Here is a 14722-nt window from a genome sequence, read left to right on the forward strand (position 1 = left end):
AGGGGAGGTCACTGGGTTCCAAAAAGCTGGTTGATCACCCCTGTCATGCACCTTTGGAACCTGAGTAACAGTGGGTGGGCACCTGTACACGTTTGGGTCATTGTTTTAATTTGCATCGTCAGAAGTTGTCTGCTGGCTTTAAAAGAAAGTTTCTCTGTGACTGGAAAGGCATCTTTTCGCAAGATGCCTTCCTTATAAAGGAAGAATACAAAACTTAACAGTATTTAGAAGAACATATAATAGGCTTGGGCTGAATTTCCTGCTATTTGCATTCAAATGGAATAATTAATTTGATGGGAAAGCAAGCTTGAGTAGTTCTGATAGGGGCAGGAAAATATACGCAAAGATTGTTACTATAGGTCTCTAAAATGTGAAGCAGTTTTCCTTTAAAGTATAAATTTATCTTTGACATCAGATGTGATTTTGTGAAAATCAAAAATAGAGATTGGTTATCCATGGGTGGCACATTAAATGTGTGCTACTAGAATTGAAAATTAAATGTTTATAGTAATTACTTTCCATGAAAATGGATAATTAACCAATTTTATGCCACTTTCCAGGCTTGCTATGCTGTTATGATACATACGGTATTCCTTTCCCAGTGGGAAAAGTGTATGAGAGGGAAAATAGACAGAAATTGAAATGAAACTTGAGTAGGGCACTGCTTTGCTTTACTTCTCTGAGATATGGAGATTCTCTTGTCTACATTCTGGTCAGTTAAATATGAAAACATCATGTCCTTGTTGAAATTTTATAGATGCAGGAAAATTTTGCTTTGCAGCTTGATTGTAGGTTTTCCTTACCCTTTACTCATGTGTGATGAGCACCAGCTACATTTTTAATGTTTTTATCTTAATCTGTGTGTCCTCTACATATAGAACCACATCTCTGTTGTTGGTCTTTAACTTTAAACTACAAGGAGAGAGGATCTCATGTGTTTGTTTCTCTGGCAGGAATTAGTAACACATAATGTGTAAATAATAATTTACAAAAGGCATTTGTGTGATACTCTTTTATTTCATTCCATTAAGTAGGACAAATCTATTGATGCTGTTGATGTGCTTTGGTAAAATGGAGGGCCAGCACTGTGTGTCTACACAGTTCTCAGTATAGGCAGGATGCTTCCAATGGTTTTGAAATCTCTGGGTAAATAGCCCTAAGTAATCACAGATTCTTCCGGTCAGATGGGATCTCACTCATCCTCGAGTCCAGTTTTGTCATTTTACCTATGAGGAAACTGAGACCCAGAAACGTGAAGCATCTTGCCCCACACAGAACTGCACTGTGCCTGCCCAGTGCCCAGCCCGATGGTCTATATGGAAATGTATGTTGGGACATAAATTGCTGTGAGCCAATTTTTAAGTCTGTTCTTTAGTTTACAGTAGGATGTATATTCCAGAGAAAGCCCTGTGTTGATTTAGGAGTTTCAGAGAAAACACAATGACCAAGTGTCATTTTTCAGTTGTGCAGGGCACTTGGGAGGGATCTGGGATTGGGTGTCTGAGTGGGTGTGTGGGTGTGACTGAAACAGTTCACTGTACGCTACCCTGGCATTTACTCTTCTTATTTGGGTGAGTCTGGTTTCTTAGAAGAGGTAGCCAGTGTGACACCAGTGTCGTCTTCATTTATCACCAGTTCTGTGACCTTCCGCTGGAAACCTTTATTAACCTTTGTGTATCAGATTCCTTCTCTGGGATTGTAATTCTAAACAGATCCCCCAGAGAGCAATGAATTGATTAAAAATTTACAAGTGCTTTGGGAAATCAGAACCAGAGCCTGTCTGAGGCTAGGGTATGAATAAATAGTATGGTAGCTCACTCTTCTGGAGTTTTATTGCTCTTGGAGTTTTGATATCTCTTTTTTTAAAGAGTTTTTAAAAATAGCCAAGTCTAGTATTATTTAAAAAAAAACTATGCAAGAGTGGTTAAAAATGTGGGGTACGGATTTGTCCCTCTTGCAATCAGGTGGAGAAAGCTGTTGAGTTGAAACCTAAAACCATTCTCTAAGGCAGGTACCAAAGTGATAAACCTACTTTATGACATAATATTTTAGTTTTGCAAATAACTTCACTTTCAAAAATTCATCCATAAAAGGGCTTATCATTTAATTTAAAAATTAAATGTTCAAGAAATTGAGACGGGGCAGTACATTGCAACATTGGAAGGCTTCTGAAATAATATGTCATAGGACTAACTTATTCTTAAGGGTTTTGTCAATTCAGTAAGTCTTTTTATTCTCTGTGCCCATTTCTGTACGGAAAGTTACATGTTCCTGGTAAAATTGGGAGCTTCCCCCCACCTCTATTTTTGTAGGTCAAATAACTTTGCTATTGTTACTAAGTGAATATTAAGAATCTAAAGAAATACAGGCTACTTTCTGATAATCACATTTAATTTCATATTTTGTTCAGTCACCTTTCATCTTTGGGGAAGGGAGCTAGAATGTGTAGAGCCAGAAAAAGTCTAATAAAAGAAAATGAAACCCATTACGTGAGTAGAAGCACCTGCTCCTGAAAGTAAAAATGTCTTTGTATAATGTTTGAAGTACAAGATCCTGAAAGTTGTTATTTTATATTAGGCTGGTTCTAGAAGAAAGACGAATTATATAGTTTAGATCATTACATTAGTAAACCAGCTTACTCTTAAGCTTGTCAACTTTATTATGACTTACACTTGTGTTATTTTAAACATATTTAATTAACATTTTATTTATTTATTTAAAAGATCTTGTTTATTTGAGAGAGAGAGTGCACACAAGTGGGGGAGGGGCAGAGGGAGAGGGAGAAGCAGGGTCCTCATTGAGCAGGGAGCCCGCTGTGGCGCTGGATCCCAGGACTGCAGGTCATGACCTCAGCCCTGAGCCCAAGGCAGCTGTTGAACCAACTGAGCCATCCAGATTAATATTTTAATGTTAAAGAGCAATTTATTACTCTTGAAGTCCCAGAAGCCCCTAAAAATTTCAACATAACCAAATATTAATGTAATTTAAGTTGATAGTTAATTAGGTATACTGTATATACTAATCCATGATTTATAGTTTTTGGCAAAGTTTAGGTTTGGAATTACTACATGTTATCTACTTACCTAACATATTGTAGAAAGGAGCAACCTCTCCTGAATTCCACACAGTGTTTTTGTTAATTAGAACATGTTCTCTCTCTGCTTATCCATGTATTGAATGTATTGGTTATAATAGCCAAAATGAGGCTTAGGTGCTTATAGTAGAAAAGCCCTAAATAATAGTGGCTAAAACCAGGTTCTGTTTTTCTCTCAATAAAAGGAATTCAGGGCAGCAGTCTAGGACCGATACAGTAGGTCCTTTTTATCACGTGGGATCCATGTTCTGACCACTTGCTCTGCCATCCTCTACTGGCATACCCCCAAAGCATCTCCTGGTCTGAGATAGCAACTGGCACTCTAGCCAGCAAGCCCACATTACAGGCTAGAAGAAGGGGGCAGCACAGAAGGGCGGAAAGAAGGCCCCTCCTTAATTAAGGAGGCTCCCTTTACGCAGTTCTCCCGAACATTTCTGTACAAAAGTTCCACTTACATCTCCTTGGTCAGAACTTAGTCACGTGGCCATACCTCGCTGCCATGGAGATAGGAAATGTAGTTTTAAATTCTTGGCAGGAATATGCACAGCTGAAAAATCAGGATTTTATTAGTAAGGAATGAGGAGAGAATGGATAATGGGGTGGGCAATACCACATGGTTTTGTATTCCTATTATACGCTGGGTCTTGGGGCTACTATGTAGAAACTCACAACACCTCCTTCTGTTTTTGCCATGAGTTATGGTTTCTTAATTTAGAGATCTGGCTTAATTTAGAAATCCTGTTTCTTCTGCAAAGTATCATTTCTTTATTTGGCAATCTCGTCTGACTCTTTCCTGCTTTCTTCTTTCCTCTTGCCTTTCAGCTGTTTTGGAAAGAAGTAAGGTTTAGACTTCTCCATGTTAACCATGAGCGTGACACTTTCCCCACTGAGGTCACAGGACCTGGATCCCATGGCTACTGATGCTTCACCCATGGCCATCAACTTGACGCCCACTGTGGAGCAAGGTGAGGGAGAAGAGTCACTGAAGGACATGGATTCTGACCAGCAGTATGAAAAGCCACCCCCACTGCATACAGGGGCCGACTGGAAGATTGTCCTCCACTTACCTGAAATCGAGACCTGGCTCCGGATGACCTCAGAGAGGGTTCGGGACCTAACCTATTCAGTCCAGCAGGACTCGGACAGCAAGCATGTGGATGTGCATCTAGTTCAACTAAAGGTAAGGAAGGTCTCTGGACTTAGGTCCATTCTAGACAGAAGTCTGAAAAAGGTCGTAGCACCTGGAGCCCGCGTTCTGTAACTTGCAATGAGGAAATGTCCAGGGAGAAAAACAGAATAGCAGGTTTGATACACAGGGGCAAAATTCATTCTTTCCTGATTTTACTTCGTGGGTTGATTCTCTAGAATCAAAATGACCTTAGGGGATAATAGGGAGAAGTGGGGAAAGAGAAGGGCATTTTGGTGCAGTGTCATAGAAATCAACTGTGAGAATGAAAGTATTATAAAAAGGTTTAATAAAAAGACTCTCGCAAGTAAAACATCATACTGAGCTGTGATTGTGAGTATGGTATATGATTATTATCTTCCTGTGGCAGTTGATGCCGCCTTTGTGGCAAAGAGTGGATTCTGGTGTGATAGGGAAGGGTGGTGTTCTCCTTTTAGAATGAGTCCTTTCATCCAGGTACAATGCATCATACAGAACAAAGGTGTTTTTATAACAACTCATTCAGAGTTCAGATGTAAAAAAATATCTGTGGCTTCTAGAGCCTTGAAAAGCCTGATTTTTGTTAATAATGAAATGGAGGTGCTAGTAAAGAGTGCTATTAATGGAAATTTTGGCCTAAGGACCCCAAAGTACAGTGAATCTTGTTCTGTCATAGCCACTCCTCTCTTCCAGGTCCCTGAGGCAAACGCGCACTCAGGTTAATGACCAGCAAAGCAAGGCAGATTTATAGCCAGTCTGGGCATTGGCCCCAAACACTAATGGAAATTTCTAGTGAGTTAGATGAGATCCTAAGGTGAATACTTTTACCTAAGCTCATTCATCCTAAATGATGTGAAACCAAAGACCAAACAGATTCTTGGATCTTAACACTTAAATGGTTTGTAGTCTGCAGCCATCAGTGTGAGAAGAGAGGATGAGCAGTTAAGGCGAGAGAACATGTTCCCCAAAGCCTAGAGCACGGCTGGCTCGCCTTCTCAGGCTGGTTCAACAGGTCCTGAGTCCAGCTGCTGCATTGGAGAGAGTGTCCAAGAGAGGGAAAGCGGGAACTGGGGAAGAGAGAGAGAAAACAAAAAAAGCCAGATGGCAAGGTGGCTGGGCTTCTCCCAGGTTGAGCAGGCCTGGGTGGTCTTTCCACAGGATCTTGGGAAGGAGAAGGTGCAAAAAGGTAACAGAGAGATGGCTAGGAACCAGCTTCAGTGCAAGCCGGGCTGTTTCCTCACTGTGCAGCAGGAAATGATGTGTCTCATTCCTTGAAATAGGGTTCCTTTAATCACAGGAGCAGCTCTCCCACTCCTCGAGGCTGGAGTGAAATGGAAGTCAGGGGGCACCACCTCCCCTCTCCTCTCCTCTGTTCCTCCTAATGCTGCACTTACAAGTAAATCTCTCAGATTTACACAGAAAAGATGGCAAAGGATTAAAGGAGAATGGGGGGTAAATGGAAATATCTTGAGAAGACTCCACTAAAAATGCTGCTAAGGGCTCCTAAAAACATTAAAGTGTCTGTTAACTTCATTTACTTACATCAGTAATACATGCAAATTTAAATTTAAATAAACAGGCATGCAAAGTTTTTATATAATCAACCAGGGTTATGGTTAGTGTTTGAGAAATCACCTCTAGGGTGATTTGTTTGTCTTTTTCTCCTTGGAACTGTCATCTCACCTTGTCCTAAGGCATCTCTCACCTGCCTCCATCCTGCCCTGTTCCACAGCGTGGTCTGTCTTCCCCGCTGAAAGAAGAGCCCCAGAAGGGCAGGAGTTCAACATAGTAATCACGTAATAGTTAATCAATGACTGTTAAAGGGATGAATTGAAATTGTTTTATGTTAATTTAATTTTAGGGATTCTGTCATTACTTTTTTTTTTTGCAACTTATTTCATCAAGTGACTTAACCAACATTTTCCATTATGCTCTCAAATATTCTGTAATAATTGAGCCCTTGCACATTGAGCCCAAAGTCAATGAGCTCTGGTCAGTGAACTGAGGCTTAATCTACACAGGGATTTAGTTTTGGTCTCCTAATCCACTTGGTTTAATTTCTCCCTTTTTTTTGTGTGTGTAATATTTCTTTATTCAGTCAAGCACCTTGATGCACTTAAAATATTTTTAAATACATGTCAGTTTCTTAGATTTCCACACTGATCCACAGAATGAAGGGGGAACTTGAGCATAATGTTTTATGTGAAAATACAACAAAACAACCGTAGAAGGTGCTCTCAGTTAAGGGATGTGGCAAAGCAGAGGGGCAGGCCCAGTGTGGGCAAGGCCAGCCATCTGCTATGGGGTGTCCCACCTTGGCTCCTAGTGTCCTGGTGAATAACTCAGTTTATTAATTTACTGTGAAAAATAGCCATCACAGGGATGGGAATGCCATGGCTTTAAGGGCCATATAGGCACAGATAATCTCTAAATTTATATATCTATCTCAGTGTTCTCCCAGGAACCCCAGCTGCCTAACCGACATCTCTAGTTGTGTCTTTAAATGAGTATCTCAAAGCAGATATGCCCATTGAAAAGCTCTTCATCTCTCCTGCCCCCATATCTTTCTAATTTCAGTGGAAGGCACGGCACTTTGTCAAGCCCAAGTATGACTCCCCATCCCACACATATGTGTGTCCAGAAGTCCTGTGGATCCAGCTCCAAAGTGTGGCCTAAAGCCATTCATGTGTCCCCAGCACTACTGCGGTCACCTGAGACAGGCCACATGACTGCTTGCCTCGGTTACTTTTAGAGCCTCCTCTACCACCCTGCATTTTATTCTCCACACAGGAGCCAATGGTATCTTTTAAAAGTTTAAATCAGGTCCTGTTACTCCCTTGCTTCCTATTGGCCATAATAAAACCCAGATTTCTTCCTGTGGCTCTGCACCTGTTTGGTTCTCTGACCATAGCTCCTGTTGTTTTCTTCTTCTTCCTAAAGCTCCAGGCACATTGGAAGTTCCAAAGGAATGCTAGGCTAGTTCTTGCCTCCGCGCTTTTCCTGTCCCCTCTGCCTAGAAACTTTCTTTCTCTATCTTTGCCTGGCAGAGTCTGGATCCTCGTCAGTCAGAGGTGCAGCCACGTTCTAACAGCTGGAGGTGCAAGCCTAAGAGAGAGTTGGGCAGGGGTTGGGAGTGAGGTGGGGCCTGTGCTGTGTTTGGCGAAGGGCAAGCACACAAAAAACTAGCCTCACCTAACTTGTCTTTGCGCCTCACATTCCCTTTCGCATTGCTTGCTCTACGTCTTGTCGTCATGGTCCTCTCTATCATCGTGTGGACATAGAACTTAAAAAATCAGTTGAAAAGTGCTTTTGGAAAATGCTCAGGATAGGCTCAGCCTCTGGTTTTGTTTGTTTGCTTGTTTTGTTCTTTAGATTCAACAAAAAGTGAAATCATATGGTATTTGTCTTTCTTTGTCTTACTTATTTTGGTCAGCATAATGCCTTCTAGATCCATCCATGTTGTCACAAATGGCAAGATTTCATTCTTTTTGATGGCTGATTAATATTTGATTAATATTCCATTGTGTATATATACCACATCGTCTTTATCCGTTCATCTGTGGATGGATACTTGGATTGATTCTGTATCTTGGCTATTGTAAATAATGCAGCAATAAACATAGGGATGTATATATCTTTTGAATTAGTGTTTTTGTTTTCTTTGGGTAAATACCCGAAGAATAGAAATGGTATTTCTATTTTTAATTCTTTAAGGAACCTTCATACTTTTTTGTGGTTTTCTGTGGTTGTACCAGTTTATGTTTCCACCATCAGTGCATGATAGAATCCTTTTATCCTTAACCAACACTTGTTATTTCTTATGTTTTTGATTTTAGCCATTTGGACAGATGTAAGGCGATAGCGCATTGTGGTTTTGATTTGCATTTCCCTGATGATGAGTGATGTTGAGCATCTTTTCATGTGTCTGTTGCCCATCTGTGTGTCTCCTTTGGAAAAATGTCTATTCAGGTCCTCTGCCCATTTTTAATTGAATTATTATTATTATTATTATTATTATTGGTGTTGAGTTGTATATGTTCTTTATATATTTTAGATATTAACCACTTATCAGATAGATCCTTTGCAAATATCTTCTCCTGTTCAGTAGGTTGCCTTTTTGTTTTGTTGATGGTTTCCTTTGCTATGCAAAATCTTTTTATTTGGTATAGTTCAAATACTTTAATTTTGCTTTTGTTTCCCTTGTCTGAGGAGACATATCCATAAATATGTTGCTAAGGCTGATGTATAGAGATTACTGCCTGTGTTTTCTTTTAGGATTTTTATGGCTTCAGATCTCACATTTAGGTCATTAATCCATTTTTGGTTTATTTTTTGTAAGGTGTAAGAAAGTGGTCCAGTTTTATTCTTTTGCATGTAGCTGTCCAGTTTTCCCAACACCATTTATTGAAAAGACTGTCTTTTTCCCACCGCATAATCTTGTCTCCTGAGATGTAGATTAATTGACCTTATAAGCATGAGTTTATTTCTGGGCTCTCTAGTATGTTCCGTTGATCTGTGTGTCTGTTTTTGTGTCAGAACCATACCGTTTTGATTACTATAGCTTTGTGGTATATCCTGAAGTCTCACATTATGATACCACCAACCATGTTCTTCTTTCCTAAGATTGCTTTGGCTATTTGGGATCTTTTGTGGTTCCATACAAATTTTACAATTATTTGTTCTAATTCTGTAAAAAATACTATTGGTATTTTGATAGGGATTGCATTAAATCTCTAGATTCCTTTAGGTGATAGGGACATTTTAACATTAATTATATTAAATGTCACTTTCTCAAAGAAGCTATTCCTGACCCATTCTTGAAATACCCATCCCCTTTCCCAGTGATTACCTAATCCATTATTCAGCTTATTTAGTTATTTATTTAGTAATGGTTCTTATCACTAGCTGCGATTATCTTATTTATTTGTTTACTTGTTTGTGTTAGCCCCAGTGACCTCAAATGTCTAATTCTCCATTCTACCCTTGTTACCTAGGACAGGAGCCAGGCACTTGATAGGGGCGCAGTTTACATTTGTGGTTAAGTCCGAGTCTGTATACTCAGTGCCTTCTCTTCTCATAGATAGGCTTACACTGGAAGTCACATAAGGAAGGCTCCTTGTCGGGGATTGAATTAGGACAGAGGCATTGGATGAATCAAGGCCCAAGTACATTTGGGGTGTTACTTTCTCATTAGAGAAGATCTGAGCAGCTCAGAAATCTTGGAGATCTTGCCTAGGAGAATCTGCATGGGGTTGGGGGGGGTTCTAGGTGGCTTCTTTCTGTAAGTGGCTATGCCTCGTCCCCCTCCTCCTATCCACTTTTCTGTCTGACTGCTTCTTTGGTAATGATTTTTGTCAATCAGCATATACTTAGGTCTTTTAGACTCGAAGCCACTCTTTTTCTTTAAAGGTAATTTTGCTTATCTCCTGGTCATTATGTTGATCTTAAAGTTTATTCATCAGAGACTACACTTACCAACCTTATTTCCAAGTTCTTAGGGGAAGTTTATTGTAACCCCCAGGATGAACCACAAAGCACTATTATAAAGTTCCCATGTTGGGGGTGGGGAAGTGATGGTTCTAGAGAGTGGATAAAAACATTTAACCTTGAGATTAAAATACGGAAATGATGTAATGTACTACTATGTAGTTTTCCCATTTTTTAAAGCTAAAAATGTAATCCATCTATTTTACTTCTTAGTTTCCAGATATTCTTTACTAAGGACTATGAGAAGCCAGCTGAACCATTTTCAGAAACTTCCCCTCTCCTCCTTCTCCTCTTTTGGATTCAGAGACTGTGCTGTGTATGAAAACCAGAACGAAAACCTTACAAGATTTTGAGTTTAACTGAGACTTCTCGTCTGGATGAATGTATTTGGATACTAAATAGGCAAATTTGGCACCTCTGCTTCTCGATCAACAGTCTTCTTAGAATATTATTTGTATTCCTGGAAACATGACAGGGAAGAGGCAAGGCTCAGACTAGCTAGCATAGGCTAAATTATATGGCCTCATGACAAACAGAAGTTTTGACGTGACTTAGTTGGAATCAGCTCCCCAAATAACCCACTGTAGATAAATTGTACCCTCAGCTACCTCCAGATGAAGTTTGTGTGTGTTTCTTCGATCTGGGCCTGCTTCTCAAAGTTCGAACGTTAAACAGAGACTCTTCCGACTGGGCTGTATCCAGACTGACATGTGCCTGACATCTGGAGTAGATCCAGATACCCAGTGACTCACAAGAGGTGTGGAGGGCTTGCTGGAAAAAAGGTTTAAATTCTCTCGATAGCTGAGGTTGGCATATCAGATGGGCCTGATGGACTGAAAGTGATGGGAGTCCTGGGATGACGGAGCTCTTGGGAGAGAATTCACCCTCATCATGGGTCAAGGAGTCTGTCCCAGTGTTGGAGGGAGTATGGGTTGGGGGGGAGTGGTAGTTTGTAGTAAAGTGTGTTTCTGGCCCTGGAATCCATCTTGAGCAGCCAACTGGGCAGCATGGCAACTCAGTGAGGGGAAGAGATTGTGGGTGTGACTTGGAGGACTTGTCTGAGCTGACTCTTTGCCTGGAGTTCTTCCTTCCCCTCGTACAGCAGGTGTAGAGGAAAGAGTGTTCTCTTTCGTCTACTGCTGGAAAACAACTAGCCAAGCTCTGCTTGAGGTGGCAGAGGTCTACCAATGTGGCAGCTGTGGAGTACGGAGTCTGCTGGCTGGGCCAGTGAGCAACAGCCAGGGTCGATTCTTGGGCACATCTAAAATACACCCTAGGATCTTGATAAAGATCTCAGAAAATCTTGATAAAGGGAACTCTGAATGAAACTAAAATGTAACATCAGCAGTTCAGAGCTTGGAGGATTCTGGTCTTAATATGACCAAGGGCTAAAGCCTAAAACATTCAATTTTACCATCTTTGGGCAGTTTCTGGTTTCTAACACATCTTAAAGTTAAGTAAGCACCAATTTAAGATTGAAGACCAAAATCTTCGTTTGGGGGGGAAGAGTAGATATTTTTTTCTTTTTGCCCTTTAGACCACTGTTTTCCAAGAACAGCACTGTTTTCTCAATTCATTAGTGTGTTGTGAAATCAGTTTAATGAATTGAAGAGCTAAAACAATGAAATAGAATTACTTGAAGTAAGCTTTGTGAAACTTGGTTAGTTATATACATATATTACATATATATATTGGGTCATGAGGTGAAATTTATTTCTTTCTCTGAGTCAAGGCCAAGACAGTGTGATAGTTACTGCTTTAGACCACTGTCAACTTTTCTCAATATCTTTGATATATTTTAATTTTGGAACATATCCTGCAAGTAAATGTTACCTGGTGCTAATTTTTCCAACATCATTGCTTTTTGTACTTATATGGGAATAGAACTCACATGAAATGCCCATTAAATTGGCCTCCCTCAAACCATATTCTTTTTTTTTTTTTTAAGATTTTATTTATTTATTCGACAGAGATAGAGACAGCCAGCGAGAGAGGGAACACAAGCAGGGGGAGTGGGAGAGGAAGAAGCAGGCTCATAGCGGAGGAGCCTGATGTGGGGCTCGATCCCATAACGCCGGGATCACGCCCTGAGCCGAAGGCAGACGCTTAACCGCTGTGCCACCCAGGCACCCCCCTCAAAGCATATTCTTAAATCCCAGGAAACTGGAAAATAAAGCTGAGTTTTCTGTTGATAGGTATAAAGATGTTAATTTGTTTTTATTTTCCCAAAGCCCAGATTTGTAGCTGGAATCTCTTTTTTGGTTGATGTGAATTCCTTGGAACGTATTTTCTCAGGAAAACTAGATCGTTGTCAGGTGTTTTGGGAGTATGCCTTCAGTATGGTGCTTATCGGTGAAAAAGTTTTTCCTATGGTTAGTGCCTAGATTATGAAACAGTATTTGGTGTCATTGGCCAATAAAAATGGATGAAATAAAAAGAATGCTTAATGTTTGAGAGGCTAATTTTAGAAATTCAGGACACCAAATTATGTGGAAAAATCCATCTTAGTCATCGAGTAAATATTTCCCTATTTCCCTACTCACACATCTAATGCTAGGAATAGCTGTGTGCTAAATAAATACTTTTCAATTGTTGAATGGTTAATATATTTTTGTCATGATTTTGGGAGATGATCTAAAAGTCTCAGATCTAGCACATGTTTTATGCTTGTGAATACTCATGGTCAAGACATGGGAAAATTAACTTTGGTAGCTTCTGACACATATTACTATGGAAAATCTTTGAGTATGCATGAACCTTAGCCACATGCACTGATGTATTTAGAGCTCAGGATGGGAACATTAACTGTCAAGGTATCCCAGTAAGTCTACCAGATTGCCCAACTGTGTACTCTTTTTTTTTTTTTTTTAATAGGGGTAGTGGGGCAGAAAGAGAGAGAGAGAGAGAGTGAATTTTAAGCAGCCTTCATACCCAGCATGGAGCTGGATGCAGGGCTTGGTCTCACAACCCTGAGATCATGACCTGAGCCAAAATTAAGAGTCAGATGCTTAACTGATTGAGCCACCTGGGTACCCCATCTGTATAATTTTTAATTAGCAATAGTAGCATGGAAAATGAGGATTATCATAGACTTCACAATTTGAAAGAAACCATGAAAACAGAGTTTAGAGAGATGTAATAAATATCATAAAAGGATTTGAAAGTGAGTCCAGTGAGAAAAGTCTGAAGAAATTCATTATTTTGATTAGAGAAATCTTACTGGGATTTGTTACTTAAAAAAATGGGTTTAATATCAGCATGGTATAGTCTTCTAGTTATGGAATGAATAAGTCATGGGGATGAAAGGTACAGCATGGTGAATATAGTCAGTGGTATTGTAATAGCGTTATACGGTGACAGATGGTAGCTACACTCATGGTGAGTATAGTATAGCACACAGAGATGTTGAATCACTGTGTCATACACTTGAAACTAATATAACATTTTGTGTCAACCATACTTAAATTAAGAAAAAATAAAATAGTGTCAGCAGGAACTATCACTGAGCAACACTAGTCATCAGTTTCCATGGTTTCAGGGCGTTAGATGTTTGGAGGAGCAGTCCACCAGAGGCAGGACACGAGTTAATTCTCTTCCCTTGCCTAGAGAGTTTTCAATTCAGTAGCATTCCCTGAATGGCTGATGTGTACCAGGAGTTTTTATTTAGAATATTTTATTTAATAGTTACCATAATTCCCTATCGTAGATGAGGAAAGTGAATCTTAGAAGGGTTACTAGCTGATCAGCTTGGGAGTCAAACCATGCTTTTTGAGTCTTAAGTTAAATATTCTTTCTATTTTAGTGCAGTGGCCTCACACATTCTACAGGTGTGAGAAATTTTGGTGGCTATCAAGTATAAGACAGTAAGTTCTGGTTTTCTTGTGTTAGATGTTTAAGATGAATGGATTTGAGTGCAGGGGCACATTGTTTTTCTTCTTTTCTTTTTTTTAATTAAGAAGAAGATCCAATTTATGTGTATTTCAATTCATCACCAGTAGAAATGTGAGGGTTTTGAAGTGGGATGTACTTGGAACCTGGGGTCCCTTTGAGTAGGGGTGTTCATAGCTACTCTGAGGTAGGGAGAGAACTTGGTTTCTTTTGTTTTTTGTTTCTCTTCATTATTTGCTGCTACCTTGCCCCTTCAACGTTTTATATCTCAAAGAGGGAAACATGTGTTGTGACTACAGTAAAATGACACCAAGGTGTGAATTGCTAGTATCCTAACATGGAAGTGGGTGGAACAAGAGATGGACATCTTTAATGAGAGATGTTAAGAAATCAGTTGATTTCTAGGTATGGCATATGTAGAGATAGTAGTTCTTATCCTTGGCTGCTCAGTAGACTCTCCTTGGAAGCTTTAAAAAAAATGCCACTTCCCAGGCTACGTTCTAGACAGCTACATTAGAATCTAGGTTTAGACCTAGGCATCAGTCATTTTAAAGACTCCTCAGGTGATTCCAGTGCATGCTAGAGCTGACAACACCCGGAAGATGATTTTGAACAGAGGGCTTTTGGATACATTTCGCTTGGTCAGTGCATTCTCCATTCCTCCCAAAAAGGCAGCCAGAGACTTAAAATAACTGATTTAGGAGCAAAGATTCCTACATGACTTTTTTGAACTTTTTTAGTTTCTCCAGTGACCTCGTAAAGTTAGTAAAAACAGTGAGAGGAAAGGGAATACATCCATACCAGATACCAGCCCATATGTTTTAAATGTATCAATGTTATTCTCTTAAATTTTTTATAAACAAAAGAAAACTGAATCCAGATAAAGTAAATGTTTCTCTCTAATTCATACAACTTTTTGAATTAGAAATTATTTTACAGAGAAGTCCATGCACAGGACTGCCCACCTGTAATTGTGCAGACTATATATAAATGTCACCTTTTGAAGTTGTGCAATGCACCACCTGCACAACTTTCCGTGGCTGCCTTGTATAGGCACGGGAGATACCTTGAGCAAAGGTTGCTTTGCA

At 39.8% G+C, this 14722-nt stretch overlaps 1 protein-coding gene across 1 annotated transcript in view; it reads left to right on the top strand.

Moving 5' to 3' along the window:
• The first annotated feature begins 3950 nt into the window (after positions 1 to 3950).
• AKAP6 (A-kinase anchoring protein 6) overlaps positions 3951 to 14722 on the top strand; it is a 351900-nt gene continuing 341128 nt past the window's right edge. The window contains exon 1 of the mRNA XM_008710422.2: positions 3951 to 4274. Within this exon, the coding sequence (XP_008708644.2) occupies positions 3951 to 4274 (324 nt within the window). The remainder of the gene's footprint in view (positions 4275 to 14722) is intronic.

The sequence above is a fragment of the Ursus maritimus genome, unplaced genomic scaffold (genome assembly GCF_017311325.1).
Source record: "Ursus maritimus isolate PB19 unplaced genomic scaffold, ASM1731132v1 scaffold_36, whole genome shotgun sequence".
NCBI classification, from domain to species: domain Eukaryota; kingdom Metazoa; phylum Chordata; class Mammalia; order Carnivora; family Ursidae; genus Ursus; species Ursus maritimus.